The following is a 27,030-nucleotide window of genomic DNA, read 5'->3' as shown; positions in this document are numbered from 1 at the left end:
GCCAACGGTTTTGGAAACAACACCATGAAACTGGCGTGTTATTTTGATGCACAATATTGCCCACTCAACTTATTATAAAAACAAAATCTCGTTGGGTGTATTGGAGAAGAAAAGAACAGTTTTTTATTCATTCTGAGGAAAAATGTTATGTTATGGTAAGAAAAGCAATGCTGTTTTAATACAGTAAAGCATTTTCTAAACAAAAAAAAAAGGACATTAAGATTGTCTAAGAATTGTTTAAAAATATCAGGTGATAGCTTAGATATTTTATTTGCATCACACCACTATAATCACAAAAAATCTTGTATTCCTATGGATTTATTCCTGTAATACAAAATTATCATGACAGTATGACTTGTTTATTGAAATATCTAACTTCATATTGTTCGGCTTTAACTAAAAGTGTTCCTTTATTCCTTCAGAATTTTACTTCTTTAAAAGCATGACTTTGGTTGGATTTTGACTTTACCGTTGTTCTTACAACTTTTTTTAATAATTATTGGCAAAACGTTTTTGTTTAAAACTCTGATTATATTGTGTTATTCCAAGACATATTTTTATTATTATTTGAGAAAAATGACCTTATTCTTGTTCTTTCATGACCTTATTTTGTAAAAGTTTCAAGTGTATTAGTTTGACTATTCTCTCTTAATTCCAGCTTTGTTTTTTTGGTAAAATCTTCTTAATCAACAGTTTTTTTCTCCTAAAACTTTATTCTTGCACTGTTTTGACTTTATCCTCACAAATGACTATTTTTTGTTGTTATTTTACTCTCGTAGAACATTTGGTTAGTCCTTTAGAACATCTCCAAAGGACTTTTCCTTTCTCTAACTTGGAACAACAGATGGAACACACACACACACACACACACACACACACACACATGTTCAAACACACACCGGAGCATCAGTGTTACCGCACAGCTGCAACGCAAGCACACGCATAAACATAATTCTTTTCCATTACTGAATTCCTAATAACGACAAGGCTAGTGCCAAATAAAAATAATTACAGCAAAGACAAGAATGCTAATTAGGAGAGGGATAATAATGATGTGCATACATGGCCAACAGTGTTGTGATCATCCCAGTTATTGTTCTTCATTGTCTTTCATCTCTGTTAAGAGGCGATGAAAATCAATGGCAGGCTCTTCCAGCAGCTTGGCAGCCGACTGACAGCGACGATGGCCTTCATCATGCTCACACACACACGTACACACATGAGCAGTTGTGCACTCACATACGACACACACATGGACGCACTCACAATCAGTGGCTGATGCGAGGAAGATTATATCAGGGTGAAGCTGGCTTTTAATTGATCTTGGTCACAGTTTAATGTGAGGGAAGGATTAACTGTTATCAGTGGAAGAGAGAAGAGCTTTGGAGAAGAGATATCACAGTCCCTGACGTTAAAACCCGCTGCCCTTGATGACAGGAATTCAGCCATTTGACCCACAAAGATGTGAGACTACTGCTGGGAGAAAAAAGAAATAAAAAAAAAAAAGTGGAAAGCTGGCCAGTGGTGAAACAAGCGACAGCAAGCCAAATTTAATCCCAATTTCCCTGACATTTTGGTCCACATCGAAGCTATTTCCAGCATGGGAAGTAAGAAGTGAGAGCGGGACCCATATGCCCCCCAAAATCCAGAACTCATCACACTATGTATTGGAAGTGTTTGATTATCAGCAGGTAAAGGTCAAGCAAGGGTCACCCTGGCAGAAGAAAACAACCGAGGAATAAGATCAGTCCGCTGGGGTCAACATTAATTACTAAAGTACATTCTGGAAGCGTGAGGTGGATACCTGTTTGGAATCAGGCATTTTCAAAGAGGGCTTTGACTGCAAATGCCAGAGTAGGATTTAAAAAAAAAAAACTGTGCCAGATGGCGAGTTTTCAAACATTACACAACTAAATACCTGTTTCATTCTATCTCAGGTTCGAACCAAAGAAAACATTCAGGATATCCTAATTAGTCTGAAAAATAAATAAATGTAGATTTGGTGATACTATACAGTGGTTATTTATTTGTGTGCCAAACACTGGTAATAACGTTTTTATGGCATGTATAATGAATGTTTTACATCATGGGTGTCAAACTCAAGGCCCGGGGGCCAGATACGGCCCGACGCATCCTTGTATGTGGCCCGCAAAGACAAATCAAAATATGTCAGTACTAAAATTCAAAATTGTCTTCACTTTTTAAAAATAGAGCTAGCATTTTCTTTACCATCCGTCTTTTCAAAATATTTGAACATTCAAATTCACTTGACACCCCTGTTTTACATCATACCTTATGCAACAAGTTATTTTATAATTACAACTTTTAAATCAGTTAACATCACGGAACAGATTGTTTTCAATTTCCAATGTTTGACTGCAACTGTGATGCGGTGAATCTTTACATGACACTCGCTTTCACAGCACCGTGTTTCAGTGACAACGCGTTTGCTAGCTGCAGGGGGTGCAGACAAGAAAAACAAATCATCGCAGGCCTTGCTCCTCTTTTCTCCTCTTGGAAGCTTTTCTCATTCAGTCCTCTCCACTGACAGTAGACTATAGTTCAAGAGCCTCTTAACAGTGGCCCTCACCCCACTCCACCCCCAGCTGCAAGCTTTGCTCCGAGTTCCCAAGACAACACTTACAAGGCATAAGATAGATGAAAAATCAGGGACAGCACGATGTTCCGCTTCTCCGTCGAGGATCCGCTAAATGAGTCGGAATTTGATTTGCGAGCCTGACGTCGTTCGGAACTTGTGCAAATGGTCAGTACGCCATTGTGCGTAATGGGCTCGCCCCACGAGATATACCGCGGAACACGATAGTGTCGGCAATTAAGCTCCTTTCTAACACTTAACTTGCAATTCACAACATTATTCAACACTGTGACTGACATGGTATTGACTCTCCCTTTGTATGTGCTAATTCAATTAGAAATGGTTTATGTGCTCCAGCATGAAGCATTCAGCTCTATAGTCACTCACATGCATACACACAGAGACGCACCTTTATGAGCAGCAAACATCTCAGCCCCGACTCATTCAGAGTCATAAAAACATATTTATGGAAGCATCAGGCCATTGAGCCACAGAAATGTTTGCCATTTTCTTTGCGCTCTATGATTCCATCCAAGCATCAAGATTGATTCTCAGAGCTCCTACTGTGCCCCCCCCCCCCACCCACCCACCCACCTGCAACCCAACCACCTCTGCTCCAGCTTCCCATTAGAACTATGTATTATGGAAGAGTCTTTGTTGGTGTTTTTGTTGTTGTCATTTCTGAATAAGCATTCCCTCAGTCTACACGTCACTCAAAACTGAGTGGAATATTGAAAAATATATTTATACGTACGGTGGTGCAGTGGTTAGCGCATCCGCCTCACGATTCAGAGGTTCAGGGAATCAAAATTCCATCTGAGGCCGACCTGTGTGGTTTGCATGTTCTCCCCATGCCTTTATGACTTTCAATTTATTTTATTTTCACTTATCATGACAGAATTATTTGTATCCCTGCAAATCCATCTTTGCATATTATCAACAGATGTTCATGGAAAAAAAAAATCGTAATTGCACAAATGATATAAATGTACAACCGGTGTGGGTGCAGTATTTTATTGCCCGCGAGGCCCAATACAAGTCTCATATCGTTGTCCGTGGAGAGACAGATTGTCATAAGGTAGGACGGTGGCAGTCGAACAATCCCCAACAACAATTGTGCCTGGCAATTGTCATCCTGTCATTTCTAATGGCCACACTGGGCCATAAAGTGACACATACAGCAAAGTTGTGTACCTGAGTGTTGGCGGGAAGCCACCGTGATGTCTCCACTCGCACTCCATCTTTTTGGGGCAAGAGCTGAATGCCTGCAGTGTTAATGTAGAGATTGGTAGGGATGTAAAACTCATGCATGGCCTGTGTTTGTGTGTCCCAGCAAGTGCGCAATTGGCGTCAAGCTTCCCCGCAATGAAGGACTCACTGGGCTAGGCACTACTACAGTCATTACATCCACGCTTTCGCACAAGCAGATGGCGAAACAGATGATCCCCGCTCATCTCACTCATGACCATCCATATTTATTTCATGGTTGCTGGCCCACAGACTCCCCATGCCCATCACTTCTCCATGAGTGCCTTGGCAGGGAGATGGCTGCCGACGCACACAAGTGTTTGGAAAACAAACCGGGCATGAAAAAAAAAAGGAGGCAAGTGAGAAAGAAATCAAGTGCGAGGAAAAAGCTGTGAAAGGCAAAAAGGAAAACAATGGTTCTTTCCAAAGGCTCAGCCATCAAGGTTTCACATTGATCAAAACGCCGCAAATCCATGAGTAGTTCTGAGCTACCGTTTGTGACGAAGGTGCCGGTCGATGCTCGTTGACGTGATTTATTCCGCTTCTTGGGGTGCCAATAAATGAAAGGTCTGATTGGTTTAGTCTTTGCTGGCAGCTTGGCTACCTGTGACTGGAGGGAAATGAGCAACCGATCCTATGACTAACTCCTGGAAAAGCCCATACATAAGCAGCCTGTCCCCTGGAGCCTGGCCAGAGCTAAAAAGCCCAATTTAGTCGGCACCGACGCTGTTAAATTCTACAGGCTATGACAAGAAGTCATTTTTAAATCCACTTGACCGGCTCAATACACGTTGGGTGACATCAGTGCCGTGTAGCTTTTTTTTTTTTTTTTTTTTTGCTGAGGCAAGGAAAGTGGGACCTTTTACCTGATATCCTAATTATTTCCAGCCTCACTTCTCTGTTTTATGTGCAGATGTGGGCATTAACTGCTCCTATGATATATATTCTGCCGCCATCATCACATCTTACCTTGGCACTCGCCTTTTATTTTCCTCTCCTTGCTCTTTTATTGTGCACGTCTCAACGCATACTCGGCGGCCTTAACGCAACACAACAACGTCTTGGACGATGGGGGAAATTTAGGTTAATCATAGGAAGTGACATAGAGGTGTCCCTCCGGGGCGAGTGGCTGAGTGAGCAACTCAATTAAGAGCAAACAGCCTCAGACAGGGCCGCCCATGTTCGGCTTGAATTCTCCGGGCTGCAGGGGGGGTGGTGGTGGTGGTGGGGGAGAGCTCAGCAAAATCTTGCCTCGTGTTTCTCGGCCGGCCCTGGGCGTTCGGGACTGGCACTGGGCTCCTCACAGCCGGCGGCGTGGGTGACCATGTGCTCCACTTACTCAGTCGCAGATGATTCAACATAACCAAGGGAAAGGGGGAGGCCGCAAGCAGGACATGTGACACAAAATACAAATGATTCCACTGTAGCTCAGTTCTATAATCAGTCAGTAATCAGGCGAAGAGACTCGGGGAAGAGAAGTTTAGGTGCAACCAAACAGGAGTTTATCGACTTTTCCCTCGGAGCAGGCACCAAGGCACGACTGGTGATCAGGGCAACTTGTTGCTATACAGTTTGCAGGGCCGCAAACCGCCGAGAGGATCAGAATAGAGAAAGCTGGCTTTATCAAGGCTAAGAACAAGCTCGCACATCTAAGCGCTATCATTTCCAATAGCAATAAGCCGCTCCAAAAAAAAGACAAAAAAAAAAACTGACGCCTCTGGCAAAGCTCTCCTATTAAATTGTTGAACTCGAAAATAGGTGTCTTGATTAAAACTGAAAAAGAAAAATGCTCTGGAAGATTAAAAGCTGTAAAAATGTGTTTGGTTATTCATCTCTCTGTCAGTGAAGTGTTAATTGCAAACTTTAAAAAAAACAAAGCAAATATTTATTTGCAATGGTTCTGTTGTTGCCTGTTTTTTTTTTTTTTTTTACCAGTTCATTAGCATACATGTTTGAGTAGCAACAGCATGGCGCTTCGGGGCACACACACAAACGCACACGCACACGCACACACGAGAGTGAGTAACAAGCAAAGTTGGCAACATTCAGCTGTCAGCATACACATGGAGATGGTCGGGCATGAGAGGAGAACACAAGCTCTACTGCATCTTCATTATGACTAATAAGAGTACAACTTCCACTAGAGCAGCATGCCCTCACAATTACACACAAAATATGGTGTGTGGTAATGGGATCTGGCACATGGCTACATTTCTTTTCCATGTAACAAGAACGAGACATCTATTGGCAAAAGTTGTGACAATTTTCTTGCCTTGAAACATTTTTTTTTGACTCAACATAAGCAATCATTTTCATTTGAAATTGAAAGTGTATTTATTAATTCATTCAGTGTCATTGACGGTTATAGACGTCAAAGATATTAATTGGGTTGACAGTGAATGAGTTAAAAGAAATATCCAACAAAGTCTTTCTAGAAGTCACGTGACTGTTTTGGCCTTAACTGTTATTTTGTCAAGGAAAACTTAAAATTCATAATGCACATTATTTATAAATATTTGAATTGATTATGGAAACCTCATACAGTCTTGTGAATTCAGAATTGTTTCCTATGATTTTAATTAACTTGGTAATTTACTTGATATCAAAAAACAAGCATGCTCGTGCATACCATTACCTATATACTATTTATACACGTGTAATGGAAATGAAGACACAATTGTTCCATATTCCTGCACAGCAGTAATTAGAGCATATAAAAATGAAAGTTAAAAAAAAAAAACATACCTGTATTGCAGTTTTTTTTAATTGCATACTCTATTCAACTATTCCCTTGACATGTCGGTTAACGGGTTGAATTCAGTTATGCCTGCAACCAATAAAGTTTGAATGATTTTGTTGTTGTTTTAAATCAATGCGAGATTTGGATCATTAATTACTCGGGTGTTTCAAAAAGTCACAATGCTTGTGAACAGGCAACGGAGAATGCAAATGCAAAATCTGAATCTGCAACAATATAGGGAACATTGAGTTGACTGGGTTATATTAAAAACAAAACAAAAAACACACAAAAAACAAAATATATATATAAAATGCAAATTATTATTATTACTTTTAAATGTGACTAGCTTGGTGAACTTCCACTGGCATCTCAAAAGTCTATTTATTAGATACAACTGCTCGATCCACTGGATTTTGGAATTTCCAAATAATGACGATATGCCGCAATGCACATACGTCTTCTTTTTCCATCCTATCATTTAGATTAAGCTTCTACTGTTTTGGAGCAATGTCTCTTCCTGTCAAAGTAGCTGTGTAGTGACATAAAACTGAGATTACATCTTGTGTGCCGAATATACCCCCTGCAAAAATATCAGGCTGGGCCTTATTGATTTTTCGGGGGCCAGAAAAGCTAAACATACAAGAGTAGCCCTGTGGTTGAAGACCCCATCATCAGTCTTGGTTTTGTCATAAATGGTCATTCTCTAACTGCACACATCTGAAACATTTTGAATGATAAGACCGTGGATACAAATTTACGAAAAAAGTATTCCATTCCCAATCACGTAGGCTCAGAATGACAGCTTCTCTTTGGGTGAATAGCAAACACGAAATGTGCTGTCCATCGTCACCTCTGACTGAGTGCAGGAGGAGACGACGTGTTGACCCGCCGTCTCTCGGCAAGGATAATGAGCTTTATTGCTCACAACAGCAATAGTGTGGGCAGCCGAGGTCACCTCATAATAACCTCTCATCCTTTTAACAAAAAGCAACAAGGCCTTCAATTTTTTTTCTTAAATCTTACCGCTATCTGAGCAATCCAAGTGAAAATAACTACCAACCAAATATGCAAAAAGCCTGAAGCGCGATCGAGAGCATCAGTGAACAATAAGAAAGGCAACACCAGTTGACATTTTCAGGTCAGCGTCACTTCGCTCTTCATCTCCGGCTTTGTCTCAGCTAGTTTTGATTAGCCGCGGTGGATTGCAGGGCCCACGTTCAAAACTGCTCGTCGGCCCAGCTAATTAGGAGCGACAAACAAAGCAGCAAAGAGGAAAAAAAAAAAATCAACAACACTGGCCTCTATGCAGTCTTTTGAAGGAACTGAGCAGTACAAACGTGTCACTGCCAACCTACGCTAGCTGGCCCCACACTCCAACCCCGTCGGGTTGTGGTTCCTTTGAGTCGGTGGACAAGGAAGAGGTGGACAGTGCCATAAAACACATGTCATCTTCCTCGATTGGGCAGGGAACAGAGGTGACCCAGGGTACTGGACTGTGTTTGTGTGTGCGTCATGAGCTGATGGGAGCAGATAAGAGGGAGATGGAAAAGACAGCCACCCACCACAGGCCTGTCAAACATGGACACTGGGGAAATCAGTGCTGAACTTCTGCAAGCTGTTACTACCCTGTCTATAACCTGTACTGTGTTTCCCAAAAACTCCAGAGATGCCTTCAGTTGATCAAATATTTATTTGATATGCAAATTAAAGTCCATTAAAGTAGGCTCACTGTTCATAAGTGATGGTTTAAACTATTTAAATCATATAACATGAGAGGGTCTTTTGGATCTTGTTACTTGTGTGGTGGTTGTTTTATGAAGTAAAAACAGATTCGTGCAAATAGCCTTGATTAAATGATAAAAATGATCCGTTCATTTTCATAAATGACTACAAAAATTTTCTTGAGAGGTAAGACAGGATTTAGACAATTTTAATATAATGGGTTATATAATATAACCCGATTCTTAAAATATTGACGATTATTTTAATAATTGATTATTTGTCAATTAATCGATTTATTTTTGTAGCTCTATACAGCGTTCTAGTAAAATGATTCTTTTTAGTTGATAATGCCACAGAACGAATTTGAGAGAGAGGCATACTGAAGTTTAACGACAATTTTTTTTTATCTGACAAATAAGTTATTACTGTAACCTCGATTACAATTTCAAAACAAATCCGTCATCGATTTATTTTGCTTTTAGTGTGCTGCGAAGCCAAAACAGGGACGAGAACAGCTTTCCCATGTCGCACAAATATTTAATTTCAGTTAGATGTTCATGAATGATAACAGTAATCCACCGTGTTGATGTTTGACATCTGACATTTGGAGGCATACATTTCCACAAAGTTCCGTTCTCATTTCCACATTCTTGGCCCTCAAACTGTACATACAAGAAACTTTGTGCCCTCTGTATATAATATTGGGAATTAAACGCCCCTCATTCTCACCTCACGATTAGTTGTAAACATTTAGCCTAGTGCAAATAATTGTGACCGCTGGGTACAGATATACCGCATCCATACAACACTCGCTGTAATTATTTGGACAGTAACATCTGCCGCAACAGAAAAATCAATCTGTTATCCTGAAACGTATGATTATTAACAATATTTTTTACCACCTTCCGTTATACCACAATTTAAGTCGGCTTCGTAGTTTTTGGTTGGATTTGGAATGATGCAGTACAAACGTTGCACCTCGATAACATTATTGTTTTTTTAGTGAGTTGTTTTTTGTGGGAAAGAAAATGGAAAAGGACTTCTTGTACTTAATGTTGGTTTCTCAATGTTTGCTTCAAACCCATTGATGGTGGAAATTGTATGCTAAAAAATTTAAATATAAATATTTTGCACCTATGCAAATATAAAATTAATAATAATAATATCTAAAAGATATGGAATATTGCAATCTGCATATGAATATAAACTAACCTGGTTTCCCAGGTTTAATGACTTAAAAAATATTTGTAGTCATTAAAAAGAAACAAAACTCAAACCGCAAAGGCATTCTGGAGAGCACAGACCTCAGTCAAGGTGCAAGACTGTTGTCTGCATATTAATACACACAAGGTTGCTCGTAAATAACCTCTTAAAACAAATATCTATTCACAAAATGAAATGTAAGTGCAAGTCTATTCATCAAGAAAAATAATATGAAGCTGTTCTGCCAAGGGGAATTAGGAAATAAGCAAACGCTATTTGCAACAAAAGCCAATTAAGATACCACAAATGCAAATATGGAGGGAAAATATCATCCAATTAAACACAATAAAAATGTTTTGAGTGCATTTTTGAGGCAAGTTTCCCCAAAAAGCCAAATCACCCCCAAAATCGAATCCTAGCACCACTATTTTTTGACAGCAGAGACAAGAGAACATACATGCCCTCCAAAAACAATTTAATGGGTTCTTGCTGTGCACACGCAGCAACTATCCACAAAGTTACATGGAAGTCACCAGTACAGTTTTTGCATAATCCTGCTGACCAACACACAATCCAACCAAGTAATGGATGAGAACAATACCTCTCACCGTCACGCTTTTAATTAAAACCTAACTTGTATAATCTGCCAAACTGCAAATCTGTCATAATGTGGTTATCCATCCAATCAGTTTCCACCGCAAATTTTTTTTTAGGGTCACAGGTGAGCTATCTTTCGCAAGATATATACAGCACGGCTACTGTAAAGACAAAACAAACATTCACACTCGGGTGCACGCTCAAGGCCAATTTCGCACTTTCAATTAACCTGACATAGCGCAAAATTGCAGTACCTGGAGAAAAGCCACACGAGCGCAATGCTAATATATTTATCGTTATGAATCTCCATTGGAACGTGACCTTGTTTGAGTTCATGTAAAATGCTATTTACATGGCAGCGTCTGACTGCAGGTGTTGCTTTAATTGAGTTAATATTGGACTCTTGCTATCCATGTAAACATAGCCAGCCAAGCATCGAGGGAAGCGCAACTCATTGGCCCAGCAGACGCTAAATAGCTCTCGGCGAGGCATGATTTCATTGAGGCTTTAATAGAAGTGCTAATGGCTGCTGACAGACACGTTAACACCCTGCCCACCACGCTGTGTCTTATTGTTTTCCCCGACCAAGCTCTGACTTTACCCCAGAGTGATTTCATCTGACCTTTATCGGAGTTCAATCCACACGAACCCGTATAGGATTAATGAGGATAGCAGAATCAGGTGAATTTGTGTGATGTACTTTCTAACGTAATCCACAGGATATACATTTCTCTATCTGTTATCTGTGTTTTAAAACAAATGTACATCCACACTCGCTTTCAGTCACGTAGTGTTATGTTTCACGTCACGTCACGAAAGAACGCAACCAATCATTCCATGCGTCCGTATGTACACAAACACAGTTACCAAACACGGACATGCGGCGTCACGCACAGCCTCCGTCCCGTATGAAAGTGTTTGTTTATATCGCTCGTACCCTGTTTGAGCCTCAGCTTGGCCAGCCAACCATAATATTTGCCATGTGGCAGTCACAACACATTTGCTCGGCCCAGGTCTGCGTCTATTGAGTTAACAGGTTTCAGCTGCAGTGAGGGCATGTCAACCCAAGAGCGCACTAATCAATCATATTTCACTTCAAGCATGCATGGTCTCAACCGCAGCCTACCGTTATCCCTCCCTCCTACTTTACACTTCCTCCTCCGCCTTAGCGTTTGTGTTTGTCTCCTGAGTCACAAAGTGCGGCAAAACCTTAATGAAGCCAACAGGCTGCTCACATGGAGAATAATGAGCAGGTTTCGGTTGAGAGGGAACCACAATTTCTACTTTCCATTAAGGCACTTGGGTTACAATAATGAATAGTACCGTCGGGATGTGTGTTAAATATACCGTGATTAAAAGGTCAACCCAGCTCAAGAGTTGCATATTTAGACCTACGTGCAGAGATGGCGTGGTTTGTATTATCGATGACTTGATGCTAAAAGGTCCTTCCGACGTAAAGAATGTTAGGAAAGCTAGCTAAATGAAGTTTATGTAAACAATGGGATATGTGGTAACCATTTTCTGTCTTTCATCTGTTCAGGATAAATGACCGTATCTCCCCCGCCCTGCAGAAGCCCTAAGGGCAACATTTTCACTGATATCAATCAGCGAGCAGTCAAGATTTCAAGTGATCATCTATCAGCGGAACTAATCTATTTCGTTCTTTGAAAGGGGCCTTTTTTTTTTCAATTTAAATAGTACGTCTACCTCATTTGACCAAGACCCGCTTCAATAGAAGGCGAATTATGTGGAACGGTTGTACGCTTCAGGCTTTATACCTGTATGTCCCCCCCCCCCCCCACCCGTTTCGCAAATGGGCCCCAGATTTAAAAGTCACTTGGGATGAACGTCGGAGCCAAAGCATGAAATAATAAAACTAATATTTACATAAGCCCCCCCACCCCTCTTGTCTTTTTTTTCCCACCCGGGTCTGATAATGCTCTCAATCAGGTAATCCGTGCACTTTAGAAAACACAGCATGGCTTTTATAACAATGAGTGCAAAAGATAATGAAGTAGCAGGGCTAATTGGGCAACGTTATTCCACAAGTGAGTGTGGCAAGGCCAACGTCAACTAGCTCTCAATAAGCGCGTTCCAAAAAACACTTGGAGTCATTGTGACGATTTGACCTTCCAGAGGCAAGTAGCAGGGAACGTTCGCCGTACTTGATGACGTGATGGAAGCGGGGAAGAAAATACAATCAGGATGTAGTGGAAGGAAGTGAGTGACTAAGAATAGATATAGGAACGTGATGCAGACCAACAAATACGCAGGCTAGCTCCTCTAAATCGGGTCTTACGAGAAAATGAGTTCATTATTTACTCGGCCCTGCTATATGGATGTGCAAATGTTGGATTGTTTTTGGATTTTTGCTATTTAATAGAAGACCAATTTTCACAACTAAAGTAAGAGATAGAAAATTCCGGTCTGATGGGACTTTACAATAAAAGAAAAAAAAAATCCTATTTTGAGTTTACAGTCTCAAGATAATATCATTTTCCAGTTAGCCCAAATTTACTGCAACACAACAATATATATAAACTGTATATCACACAATTTCCCGCCTGCTTCACAGGGCGAGGTCAGAAAGACTCACAGGAAGTGTGCAAATCACAACTCCTTTTCAAATCAAAACAACCTTTTCCTTTTCCTCATCCTCAAACACAAGCTGTTGGGCTGCCCCTGTCTCCCAAGATGTCCCAAGTAACAGATGCTTTTCCTGAGCCTCTTGACAAGAGATGAGGGAATGAGGCTACAGAAGCCACTCTGCCAGATGTGACTAAACAAACTCTTGTTTGCTGTGATTTTTTTTTTCTTTTTTTTTTTTTGTGCTGATGATACATATCTCGAAACCCGAACAGTTACGTTCTTATTAGCGTCTGAAGCTATAGGAGTAGCTACAAGATGCAAATTCAAATTTTTTTGGTGTGTGTACTGATGATATATATTCTGAAAACTGAGCAATTACGTTCTTTTTAGCATCTGAAACTATAGAAATAGCCGCAAAATGATAATTCTGGTTTCAAGCGGAATAGAAAGAACAGAAGGCTTGTTTTGAGGGACATAACGGTATAATGTTGACCCCCAAAAAGACAGCTGAGATAAACTAGTAGATCTTTCTCCCTGTCGTTAGCCTGAACAGAAGGGAGCATTCTTCTTTGGGTGGCAGCTGGGTGAGCAAAGTACACGTTGGAAATTTTGAACAAGAACAAGCAAACTCTTCTAATTTTGCAAATGAGGTCCACGAGGCACCACAGTGGGAGGTCGATTATTCAAGCGGTGTGTTTACATATTTTTTTTTTTTCTTCCTGCCCTTCACAAATGCATTTTCTTTCCAAAGAGAACCGACAAGTCGAGATTGAGAAGAAAGATGAGCAGCGGGTATCGACGACAACAAGGAGGTCTAATGGATTCGTTCCACTTTATGGTTCGGCTCCAATTTCGGAAAAGCAACACGGAAGATGACCGCAAATGTGAGTGCTTATGATAATCAGTAGAAAAAGTATGATACATATTAATGGTTACACTGAAAGGAATGTGGTATTGATTTCAAACATGTAGATATTATCTTGCAGGCTTTTTCGCTGTATGCTATATTCTGTGTGTATCTTTGCGATACTTTCGGAGGTACGTTAGACTAAGCGTGCCAAAGCCATTCCAGATGTTACGTTTGACATCATGTCATCTCTACTTAGTCGAGTTGAGGAGCAAGTCTATTTGGATGTAATGCCCCTCAAACAAGACGTTTATTTGGAAAGATATTTGGCAGCATCAGTACACTTTGATCCCCCACCGTTGACCTTTTCTAAACCCAACATGACGTGTACCTTTTGAGCGGAGACAATTTGACAAATAAGTGATGACCGTTCACATTTTTAATTTAGTAGCCGAATGAAATATTAATCACAAAACCTTGATTTATATTTGAAAAAAAGAAGTCCCATCATTACCATCCTCGGTCTTCCTCTCTGTCATCCATCTCTTTGGCTTGCTCTGCTGATCTTTAACAACCCCCCCCACACACCTCCTCCCTCCTTCTCCTCCTTCCTGTCCCATAACTAATCCTTATGCCTCTCACATAAACTGCAGGTCTGGCACTATGCTGCCCAGTCACATGACATAAAGAGTGTGAGAGTGGCGCCAGACAACGCTCTCCTGTTTTTACCTCTCATTTGGGATTTCCTCCATTGTATTTTACTGTCATTCCATCGTCAGCATAAGAAGCCCTGAAAGGTAGATAACTATTAATAGAGTTTGCAGAGCGCTGCAGTCATATGGATGGCCCGGGCAGCGCTGTGACTAAGTAGAACTGATGTCTCCAGTGACAAGTGCTCGTGTTGCTGTCATCCAGGACGTGCACACGCTCTGCATATATTACTGAGTGCTGCCCTGCACGGCCCACCCAAACTTACCAAGCCCCTGTTTTTGGATGGCTCCACAGCTGTCCCAAAGTGAATCCCAAATGAGAGGATCTGTCAGGGTTTGTTTGCCGCGGGCCTTGATTTGATGCTATTACCGCTTAGATGGAGAGATGGGCTCAGGGTGTCGGAGATGAGAGCTGCTGGTGGACACTCGCCTCGGGCCTGGCCTGGTGCTAGCGAAAACACTTTTTGAACAAATAGAGAGCTGAAATCAATTCGTTTGTTGTTGAAGGGGGTTGCGGAGCTCTGCCGAAGAACAAGCCGGATTCTTCAGCGCGCTCAGTGTTTGCTTTACGGGGGCTGTCCTCCCTGCAGGCAGATGTTCTTCATTCATATTTCTCGCACACAGATGTGTATGTAAATAAGACATGATTTCTCCTTCTGGGTGGCTGACTCTCGAGGCATAAGAATCAATTTCCATTTGGCTCCTTTTGAACTTTAAAAGGGACATATTGCGTTTTTTACGGACTAATAGTTGGGTCTCTGACCTATCGAATGTGAAATTAAACAACAGGGAAAATCGTAAATCTTACATTTTCAAATTGACTATTTCTCAAAGTGTGTTTGGGAGTGAGTTTTTCTGCACATCTGCCCTGATGTTTCATAGCAAGGAGGTGCATTTGCATAATAACCGCCGCAATGCTTTGTTCCAGCATCACTTGCACCTGTCCAATATACTTTTGTCAGCCATGTACCGGTACCATGACCATGAGCAGGTTTTGAAACTACAGAATACTTTTTGGTGTAGCCTATACTACAAGTATGACAGAATTCAGCAAAAGTGGCCACAAAGCATGTTAGCAGTGGCTTCTTTGCTACCTGAACCAGATTAGAAAATATTCCCCGTTGTCACTCTACTGGTGTGGGCGCTTTTTTTTTTTTTTATACTGTATCACCAGAAGCAAGTCTTTCTTCTCTGTAGCAACCATCAGGTGTACTGACAGCTGACCCAATGCGGAGGTGTGCAGGCAAGTCAACCAGAACAATAACAAAACTGGAGTCAGAGAGAAAGAGGGGGAAGGGAGAACAGACCCTAATAATGGCCGGGCCGTGGCTTGACATGCTATGAAAAGCGACAGTGGACGAGTCATTCATTATTTATATGAGTGCAGAGCTGCATCAGATCTCGGCACGAAACAAGCAGCCAGTCAGTCGTGGGCCGGCCATGTGATTGAAAGTGAACTGTGTGACGGGAGGAAGATGTGAGGGAAGATGGGGTTGCATTTGGACTTTCCATCTGAAACTGTCTCTCTAAGGGCAATTTTGAAGCCTCTTGGTATCATATATTTAATTCAATCAAGGAAATAAAACTCTTGTATGCTATCTTGATGCTAACACGCAAAGCAATACGGCATAGACGGAAACGGACGGAACGGAATTAGCATTAAATGTCATTGTGAATTTTTAAACAATTGCTACTACTAAGAGAGCATAAAACAAAACCCACAAGCAGATAAATCAATGTTGCCTGTACGGTTCATGTGATGTCCTGGAATAAAATCAATTAAAAACAGCAGTTCAAAATTCTGCAGTTTAGTAACAGCGGCAACAATGAACTGCGATATAACGACGGTTCATTGTGCGAGACAATGCACGATTTTATACAAGAAATCAGCACTCAACTGAGACATTCATCAGTGAGTGGCAGAAGCGCTGATCCGCAGTGGCTAATCTATAGGTATGGATTAGCCGAGGTGTTCGATACTTTTGTTCAGTCGACTGGATCGCCATCATTGCCGCAGATATTTATCTTAGCAGAGTGAGTGTGCGAGTGAGTGAGTGAGTGAGTGAGTGAGTGAGTGAGTGAGTGAGTGAGTGAGTGAGTGAGTGAGTGAGTGAGTGAGTGAGTGAGTGAGTGAGTGAGTGAGTGAGTGAGTGAGTGAGTGAGTGAGTGAGTGAGTGAGTGAGTGAGTGAGTGAGTGAGTGAGTGAACGCGCTTGGAACGTGACGGACTCCATCAGGGCATTTCTGGCACACTGGAACGTGCATGACATCAGGAACAGATGTTGCACATGGCGAGGCCCATCAAGGGACAACAATTCTGCATCAGCGCATGAATATTTTAGTCAGCTTACTGCTGTACTTATCAGCAAAGACACAGCTCGCCTTGCCGTGGAACTAGTCAATCAGAGTTTACATTCTGGGTAGGGTTGTAATTACTACTTGAATGAATGATGCCAAAGTGTCCTCATGAGAATGTTGGAGAAAATTATACAAACATTAAAGTACTACATCTAGAATCTAGGAACAACACACTCCATGAACATGAAACATGTTAAAATGTTTGTATCAAAAATTTGATTTTTTTCTGGAGGGGGTATTAAAAATTTATATTTTGCCATCATTGTAGAACTCTCAGGGTTTCGGGGACTTTTAAGGTCCTACTCTTTTTTTTTTTTGCGTCTCAGTATACATGCATGGTCTGTGAATCAATTTATAGACCAAAGTGTGTCCTCTACTATAAATGGTGCTTTCAACCTCTTAGTATTGGGCTTTTATGGGCCTATTGGACTTTTTTTTTTTTCCAGTTGACCTATTAGATCCCACACACCCCATAATAGGTAAACAATCTGGCTCGGGGCAAACTGCAATAACGGCACACAGTGATTTTTTTTGACGGTGTGGCACCAGGACATTTAATATGTGCAGGATGCTTTATTTCCACTGCAAGTAAGGTTGCATACTCCTCGGCGTTCTCTTCAGTATGATAGCTTGTATATATGCTGTGATAAACAGACAGACGTGTATATAAATATTTCAGAAGTAAAAATTCAGTCAGACTAACGCAATAATTCTATTTCTTCAAATGTCGTAAACAGTTTGGACTGTTGAAGTGCTTGCACGCGCTACAATAATATCTTTGCAGTCTGCCCGTGGTATAAACACACGTAACGGGCACAGTAGGCTCTACTGTGAAGTCGGCCTCCTGGTTCGTTCCATATCGCCAGAGGAGTTTAGCGGCTACATTCCTGTAATCCACACGTCGTTCCGAGCGCCGCTTGAACCAAAAGCCTCAACCTCTCCTTGACCCCCGAGGAAAAGAATCCCTCCACTCCATCCCCGGGGAGACTTTCATTACAGACGAAAACAGAATCCATGGGTGGGCAGAGTCCCATCCTGATATTAGGGCAGAGGACATGGATTTGATATGAGGCTGAAAATATTCCTATGGACTTATAGAATGAACCGCCGGGTCCAGGTTGAGCTTTAATGGCCCTCCTTTGCTCGTCAATCACACGTGGAGAAAATGCACAATTGCAGATTTCAAGGCAGGGGTTGACGTCATATTAGTGGAACGGAGGGAGAGAGCGAGTGGTTTTGAATTGCGAGGGGGATAGCACCTCCAGGAAAAAAAGGTGTATATGTCTGCGTGAGTTACGAGCTCGTAGCAGCGCTTAGAGTTACGGGTGACACAGATCCGCTCAACATTCAATATCACAATTACAGTAAAAGCCGGTGTAATCTTTCTCATATGGGCAGCAGTATAAACCCCGGGGACCCAAAATGGACTCGCAGGGTGCACGTGTCCATCAATCTTGCAGGTTACAGTTTGAATAGAACCGTACGGTGAGGAATTTACGATATACAGTCGCATCTAAAGTTCATGAGATGCTCCCAAGTCATTTGTTGACAGGCACCTGGGGAGATGTGATGCGGATTTTTTTGCCTTGCATGCCTGAACATGTGTGATCTGGTTCTGAGTGGTGTGCGACACAAATATACAGCAGTGAGTTGAGTTGAATTCTCCCTTGAGGAATTGTAATGAGGTCGCTGATGGTGTATACTCGCAATGTTGGCCAATACCAGTATCGACCGCCCTATTGTGACCTTTAAGACCAGAAACTAAAAATCAGAAAGATAGAAAATTAATTTCAAGGAAAATTTATGAATTGTGATATAAAGATCTTTTTCAAAAAGTACGTTTGTGTGCTTGATATTGGTATTGATGACAACTCAAAACTCAAAAATTCATACTGGGATTGTTCTGAAAAGTGGTATCGATTTTTATTTAATTTGAATGTATCATACTTATAACAGGGTTTTAAAAAAACGTTTTTACACATTCAATACAAATATAGAAAAAGTTAAATACAACTGAACTGTCATTCGGCAGCTATTCCTTTGCCATTAGAGGGCGCCTGTGTAGCACTACACTCGCTGTTCTAGAAGACAGGAAAAATATATGCTAAGGGTTTCCTTTTCTCAACAAAAGCACAGTTCATTGTCCAGAATGTAAAGAATGCATCCAGATATGCGTGTTATGATTGAAAGTCATGCCGAATGCGCCCACCCAGCTCAAAGTTTTCAAACCAAACAAAACACATTCCTCGACTTTTGGCTCATTTTGTTTACTCATGAAAGAAAAATGTCTTCTTTACCTCACCGAGATAACAAGGTTGATTTATTCAGTTTCATATTCGTGCAAAGCAAACACACGGCTACCTTCCACCTAATAACACCAAGGAGTTTGAGTTTAAAGCCCAGCGTGGCGGACATCATTTCTTTTAATTGACCCCGGGTCATCATAATATTTTGTTAAATTATTCTCATTTCTTTATGAATCCCATTTCCATATATTTCCGCCTCATGCCTTATTTATTACCTCCTTATGATTACCATGCAGACGACACCCAAACTGTCACTCCTTTCTCTCACTGAACAGTTTAGTAAATATCAAAGCCTATCTATTATTAATAACCCCACTGCTGAAAATCCCCTTTTTATTCATCAATTATTCACACAGTCAAAAGCTCGGGGAATATGGGCGCCCTCCATTTGAGGCGGCGGTGGCCAGCGTAATTAAGACTCACATCGGTGTGTGTGTGTATCATTTCCACCGTCCATCTGTGTGACATCATCCACGTCAATGCAATGCTGACAGACTCCACACAATGGCTGTGGCTTTTACGAGCACAGCACAACTGGTGGAGGCACCCCGCTGCTTTTTACAGCTCACCCAGCATCCCCGCATCCGTCATCCAGTCAATCATTGATGGATTCACACACAAACACTAGACCCCCCCCCCCCCCCCCTCTCTACACACACACACACGTGATTTGTTTCAATCTCCTACCTCGGAGCACCAACATGCGAACTGTGTGGTTTTTGTGATATTTGTAAAAATAGCATAATAGTGTGGATTCCTGCGCAAACACACATACAGCGCTCGTCCATGTGCTCCCTCGCACTAACCTCAGTCGGCTTCACGGCTGTGCAAGCTGTTTCTTCCATCAACATGTGTTTACTAGCAGGGGACCCTTATGTTTGCATTAGTGAGAGGCAATAAACAGAAAAAGGGCAGCCTTGGGGTCTTAAACCTACTGGGGTTTTTTTAGGGGGAAAAAAAATGCTAATCATGATGTGGATTGCCCAAAAGGTGATAATTCGCCCCCACCAAAAAAAGACCACAGTGGGTGTCCACTTTGATGAATTTTTCACACTCTTGTGGTGTTTTCACCACCTGGTTGTGTTAACTAGCCGCATGTGTGTTGCCTGTCTGTGCGAATTGGGGGGGGGGATGTGTCAACGCAAAATAAAGGTTGCTTTTCTGCTCCAAAACACACAAGTGAAAGATTATTGAAGGAAATGACTGCCAGGGCTATTATTTTTGGTTAATCAATAGATCTTTGAATAACTATGAAGCAGATGAAAGGGTGAGTCTATTAACAGCCACAGGCGCATTGTTTTCATCTTTTACTAAAAGGCTTTCGCTTTTGTTGGAATATGATAACGATTCTTTTCTCTTTTTGCGAGCCCGACACATGACAACGGGCTCACTTGAGATCAAACTGCTCCTGGAATAAGGTCCGTTTTGCTTCCATGTGCAAATAAATATTGAAAAAAAAATGAACAAATAAATAAATAAATAAATAACACATTTTAATTTGTGTTGTGATGTAATTGAATGTAATGTTTGGTTGCCACAGGTTCAGTTCTGAGCTGAACTTTTGTTCTCCAAGTAAAAAAAAAAAAAACCCCAAAAAAACAAAAGAAGTAACTGACACTGAAAAAATGCCAAGAAAACGGGTAATGTAAAAATGTATTCCACAAGAACAGTCTCATCAAAGAATGTCAAAAGAAATGATGTCATGACCACAACAGTTTGACACTGGAACAGATTATTCTCATTCGACTACAGTCCAAAGGGAAAATATAGTTTGGAATCTGAACTGTACTATTAAAACGTTTATAATGTCATCATCTCAAGTGCAAGAGGTGTTTTTAATAAGGAAGACAAGAACCATCTCGGAGTATGATCCAGTGCTGTTTGACACCACTGCAAACTACAACAACCGCAAATTTAATTTCCCAATTGAGGGATTAGTACAATAAATTGAGTTCAATTAAAGAGCATTATTATCTTTGTAAAGGCAGCATTCGGAGATCCCGTTCTTGCCTCAGGCATAATCCCATTAGAGTTGTTGTGATGGAAGACTAGATAGATGTACATTGTATGATTGCACATACAGCTCTGAGGTTGATGGTTTGAATCCAAGCTTGGTCCAACATTGCTTTGTGGAGTTGTTAGTTAAGTGAGGATAGAAAATGGTTGGATGGAAATAAAGGGTTGCATTAATTGATTGACTGATTGATTGATGAGTGGTGACATTGTGACTGGTTTGAAGTTGCAAAAGTGGTTTGAAAATTCAAATGAGGAAAGAAGACAAAATGTCAGTCGTCTTTTAAGATCAATGGTGAGAAGTGACAAAGTATAAATACTTTGTTATTGGGTTGTTTTTTTTCCCCCCAAGTATTGTGATTGTTTTTTTTTTCTGCTGACCTTTTACATTACCTCCCTACTGTATTTGAAAACCAATATTCTACTTTCAACTCATTTTATCAATGGCCATTGATTGATTAATGATAAACAGTGACGTGGGGGAGTTTGAACTTCTACATCACTGCCATAAGAAAGAGGAACATTATTTTGTGCGCAGAGGCTTTTTTTTCCCCCCCATTTTGCCGAGTCATCGAAAACTCTAGATAGTAAAACTTAATATCCTTTCACATTTAATTCCCGGCATTGAATCAGTGCTTGTGAGACTTTCTTTACTCATTTATCTGCAGCTACGCCTTTACTTGACGTCAGTATTTGCCACCTCTGATTATGATCATGGCCGTTAACGTCTGGGCGTCTGCACAGCAAACAGTTTATCCAAGCCCACATTTAACTCAGAATAACTGTTTAAAAACCAAGCCCTCCCCTTGACGCCATCCCAGCCAATAGGGGGCCTCAAGAGGCGGTTTGCCCACCCCCCCCCACCGACGTGCATGTGAGGCAGAGGGGCTCAACACACTCAGCTTGGTGCCAAATGTGGTGTAAGCCCCCAACAGAGTCAGTGCGCATCTCCCGTTGGCAAGTATAGAAGAGAGGAGAGTGCGTGTCCGCCAGAGCTACGTGTGTTCCATACATCACAGCACGGAGGAGGAGGGGGGAGGAGAGAGGAGGAGGAAAGAGGAGAGAGGCAACTTCCCACCAGCTCCATCATCACAAGCGCCCAGAGTCCAGGAGGAGGAGAGCGCACAGCAGTGAACAAGTGGACCGAGCTTCTAGCCCGTGGCTTTTGATTCTTCAAAGTGGAAAGTTAGAAGGAGTGGCAAACATGTATCTGTGACTTGACTTCCACCAAGTGTTGGGACATATTCAGAGCGATTGCCCTCGGGTGGATCATATCACGGGAGTGCGTGCGTGCAAGTGAGTGAGTGGACCACAAGCAGCCCCGCACGGAACAGACGGAGCAGGCGTTTATCCGCGCGGCCACGGGGGAACAACTACAATGGTTGTGCTTTACCTCATCTTTTGCCTTATGGCCTCGGGTAAGCTCATTCTTGAATTTTTTCTTGTTGTTTTCTTGTGTGATTTTAATGCGCTTTAACGCGCGCTGCGTCAAGACAACCGGTGCGGTGCCCCGCTCCGCGCAGGACAAGTCAACATCCGCGCAAACGCTGCACCGCGTTATGTGTGGAATTACGCGTGCGGTTAGTTGGAGGAAACGTGATTGAATCCGTGGGTACGACACGGAATGGATTCTCGGCACTTTGCTTGGGATTTTTATTTTTTTGCCAAGGCTTCATTTTGCGGGGTAGCGCGTGAAGATGCGGGGACGCGGAGGGGAAAGTTGAGCTGAAATATTGTGTATCATCAAACTGAATGGGATTAAAACACACACACATCAATAAAGATAACTATCAACATGTGCAATAGTCCAAATGTCCTGCCGCTTTCTGGCGTGCGTAAATTTAGTTTTTTCTCTTATGGCTGTGTGTGTGCGTGGGGGGGGGGGGGGGGGGGGTTGAAGTAAAAGAAAAAAAGATATCACCTTGTAAAAGTAAGCTTATTTCCTCCAAAACTTTTTTCCACGCATGATTTGGCTGCTGACTGACTGCTAATAACTTGCATATATTCTGATGCAAAAAATAGCTTGCTGTAATTAACACTGAGGGACTGTGACTTATCAGCATTGTGCCAGAGCTGTTAAAGAAAAGGAAAACACACACTCTCAGACACACACGGAATGCATAAGTGTACCTATTAATTGAACACCTTGAGGAGGAAAAAAAAAATAGGACTGACTCACAAGCCAGAATTTTAGGTTCTTTAACAAATGCTATTGTTTGCTTAAAAGCCATTTGTTGGGATCACCACGGTACCACTAACCCCCCCCGCTCCACATGGTGTCGTCATTAGGGAGGGAGGATGGTGGTGGGGGGGGTTCTGATGGGATGCCAGGAGACCTTTGCTCTCTGACAGACGAGCAACAGCTGGATATGGAGAAATAGCGCGGTTGCCAGACAGTGGCAACCCCCCCAACTCCCCCCCCCCCCCCCCCCCCCCCACCACCCCTTCTTCCAAATCCAGCACACATTCTTGCACATACACGCATATCCGAATTATGAAAATGGTAGCAGCTGCCCCAATTAGAGTGTAAGATACCTTGGAGCACTTTTTTTTTTTAGGTTAAAGCTTTCACGCAAAGTCACTTCAACACTCATCTGTCAACTCCCACTACCTGTTTGTTGCGGAAAAGCAAATGTGGATTTAGTATGGGCAAAAACAACATGTAGCTTGCATTGGATTTTTTCTTTTTCCTCCTTGAATCTTTTTTTTTTTTTTTTTTTTTGCACTGTTATAAGGATGCAGATCGTCCATTCCCACTTAATGGACAATTGAGTCATCAATGAATATCTGGTTAGTACTTGAAAAATATTCTCTATTGATTTTTATTTTTATTTTTATGCCACTGCTGGTCTCACTGATGGACGGACGGATACATTGAAATCAGTGAGGTTTCCCACCATGCCATTTTGAAGCAGAAAACAGATTGGCCCAATCTTAGGCAAGTAGAATACAAGTGACTGAGAAGGTGTTAAGTCACAATCCAAGGCGAGTCTCGGAAAAGAGAGCGAAAAAGTGCAATTTGTTGCTGATTGAATTTCAATTGTCCATCACCATTTTTTTGCTCCATCACAATATGTCCATAGCACATGATTGTATACAGTCTCGTTCCCCACTTGCAATTTACTTTCCCGGAAAGTCGCCCTTTTTGTGCCCTGAGGAATTTGATTCCACACTACATCAGTATTCTGAGTAATCTTCTGCGAGCGCTTCTTTGGAAACCTTTTTTTTTTTTTTTTTTTTTTGCTTTGGGAAGCTTGTGTCTCATCGGGCCGAGTTCAAAGGCTGAGTGCTGAGATTACAAGTTTCTCCTGCTTCCTCTTTAAGTCGTGTCCCCACTCAATGGTGCAATGCCGGGAGGAAAAAAAAAAAAGGACCTTATCCCCTCCCAGAAGTCTTTTTGTTCCCTCACCAGCTTATTGGTGAACAGGTGACGACCGGTCATGGGAACATGCAATGTATCTTAATGAGGCAACACACACAAGTAAATTAGAAGCCACTACCAAGCATCATCTCCCCTCTTGGCCATTAAGTAGAGATTTCTCTCATCCTTGTGTGGTGCAGACATGTTTGTGGGCCAAGTGACAGGCTGGCCTCCCAAAGGGTGGCTCCGAGAATTTGTGCATATTTCATAAGCTATACTTCTTTGAATTCTTGTGGGGGCGGGGGGGGGGGGGGGTCATTGTGAGTGGTGGAGAGAGGGAAGTGAGTCTTTTTGCAGACATAAGGCTTAGATGTGTCCTCAGTGTCTTAATGAATGCACAAGGCGGGAAAACACTGGGGACAAGCGCCAGAGCGTCGTTAACCTTTTCCGCCTCTTGTCGAACACACTCACCCATCGTCCCTCTTAACCACCCCCCCCCCCCCCCCATACCATCACCATCCGCCACTCATACTCATTTTATTTCCTTACGTTAGTGATAGAAAGTTTGTTGGCAAGGACTCGAGCCAACCGGCTTTGGACACGAGTTGCATAGTGCCGATCCAGCAGATTGTGCATACAGCTGACTCCTGGAGAGAAGTGTCTTGCATTATTTAAGAGACGCAGTCGTGGCTAAGATGCATTTTAGCTTACTTTGACTTCCTGTCTTATCTGTGTATTGGTTTTTGCTGTTGCAGAGTTGTATTTAACATAGTATTTACATCAACTACAAAATCTATCTATCCATCTATTTATCATCAATCTATCCATCCATCAAGCACCTCAATTAAATTCACTGTGCCAATAATTAGACTTGGGCTATTTTCAGCCCCTAAATCATTGGTGTCAAACACAAGGCCCGGGGGCCAGATACGGTCCGCCACATCATTTTATGTGGCCCGCAAAGACAAATTGTGCAGCAACTTCATGCGTCAATACTAAAATTACAAATTGTCTTTTCTCCAATTTTAATCTTTTTAAAATATTTGAACAGTTTTTACGCATCTCTGATTCCAAAACTAATTATTGACCCTCCGAAGGAAACAATGACTAAGATGCGGCCCGTGATCAAATCAATTTGACACCCCTGCCCTAAATGTTAAAGAAATATTTTCTCTGTACATCAAAACTTCCAGCATTGCAAAGAGTCTACCAAATACGCAAAAGAAGGCTCTAAGATCAAAATGCGCCATTCTTTTCCATCAGACTGCATCTGTGCTTTTTATGAATATAGAAGCCACGTTGTCTCCGAGTAGAGCTGACTATTTGAGGCACTAAGGCTTCTTCCAAGCGCCTTAATTTGCTCCCATTCCCTCTAAACACTCATTTTATGCAGGAGTCACGCGCAAACAAACAGTAATGAATGACCAAGCTGTTAAACAATGGCCCGCTGCTTTCTCCTCATCCTGTAGACACGGTGCACACATCTCATTGTGATCCTTCATAAACAGCCCCTACACGTGTGCAAAAAAAAAAAAGGAGAAAAGAAACAATGGCACTTCATAATGTGGCCTGCTTCTAATCAGCTTTGCCATTCGGGTAAACACAGATAAAGAACTTGGCAGTGTGTCCCAGTGCATTGTTATCAGCTGTTAGCAAATTAGCCCATCGTGTTGGCTGCTCTGACCCAACGCAAGAAGCCAGGTAGCTAAGTGTTGATGGCACTTGTCCTCTTCAGCGCACCCATCCTCCTTTGTCTTCACTTTCTCCTTGCGTACATCTTCACCTTGTCTCCCTCTGGGCCAGTCGGCGCATCCGGGGAGGAAATGACAAAAAAAAAAAAAAACGGGACAATGGAGACGGGGACCGTGTCAGCTTCCTGCCTTTGCCTGGAGACATCTTCCCCGGCGACTCCACCTCGGGCTGGATCGTCAGCGGCGCGCGACACAAACTTGTTTTCTCTTTCATTCTCCTTCACAAACAATGCAATGGAAAGATGGAGAGGACTGAGAATTGATTCTGCGCACGTCATTAAAACTGCACCTCCAGGGATGAAGTCACGTTTATACAGTAGAAGATATTTTGAGGAGATGGATTGTGTTTAAATCCCATTCCTCCACACACACACACAAACCTCTTGCTCAGGAGATTTATACCTTCAACATACAATAGTAATAAAGTAAAGATTCATTTTTACCTTTAATCAGGCAAGAGAAGAATTTCATAACTGCTGTCCATACACACACAAAATTGAAGCGTGTCTAGTGCCGCAGCGCAATATGTGTTATCTTGTGTTCCTTAACCTTGTATCAAACATAGCTCGGCTGTCGGATTATGAGGGAAAAACAAGCTTAGGTAGAAATACCTTTACCGCTCTTTTTTGTCCTGCAAAGAAAGGAAATTTCCACATAGAAGATCCACAATGATCTGCTCTGGGGCTGAAGACATCCGCTCATTCTCTGTAAATGACTCACCGACGCATGTGCGCATGTAGTCAGCGGGGTCAAGGGCACACATATTGTGATGATAAGTTGACGTGAGTGCCAGGCATCTTCAGGGCTTTGTGCTCTTTCTGGAATGATTAGTCAAAGTCCAATTGTCTAATTAATGACGCTCCGAGAACTGTACATGTCATTTTCTGCGTGGTTTATTGTCGGCAATAGAAATGGACAGGTTGGGCTGTATTGATACAAAAGTTCATATGAAATCAAATTTGTGTCGTAGTTGAGATGCTTGACATTTCA

The 27,030-nt window shown here is 41.9% G+C and overlaps 1 protein-coding gene across 1 annotated transcript in view; it reads left to right on the top strand.

The window, feature by feature from the left end:
• The window catches only part of kirrel2 (kirre like nephrin family adhesion molecule 2), a 101,671-nt gene that overhangs the window by 48,947 nt on the left and 25,694 nt on the right, over positions 1 to 27,030 (top strand). Inside the window, exon 3 of the mRNA XM_085918194.1 lies at positions 13,447 to 13,579. Within this exon, the coding sequence (XP_085774320.1) occupies positions 13,477 to 13,579 (103 nt within the window). The 5' untranslated portion in view covers positions 13,447 to 13,476. The remainder of the gene's footprint in view (positions 1 to 13,446; positions 13,580 to 27,030) is intronic.

Source organism: Syngnathus leptorhynchus, chromosome 8 (genome assembly GCF_054491065.1).
Source record: "Syngnathus leptorhynchus isolate UIUO chromosome 8, UIUO_Slep, whole genome shotgun sequence".
NCBI classification, from domain to species: Eukaryota; Metazoa; Chordata; class Actinopteri; order Syngnathiformes; family Syngnathidae; genus Syngnathus; species Syngnathus leptorhynchus.
Note: the sequence above shows the minus strand (reverse complement) of the source record. Positions and strands in the feature narration are given on the sequence as shown.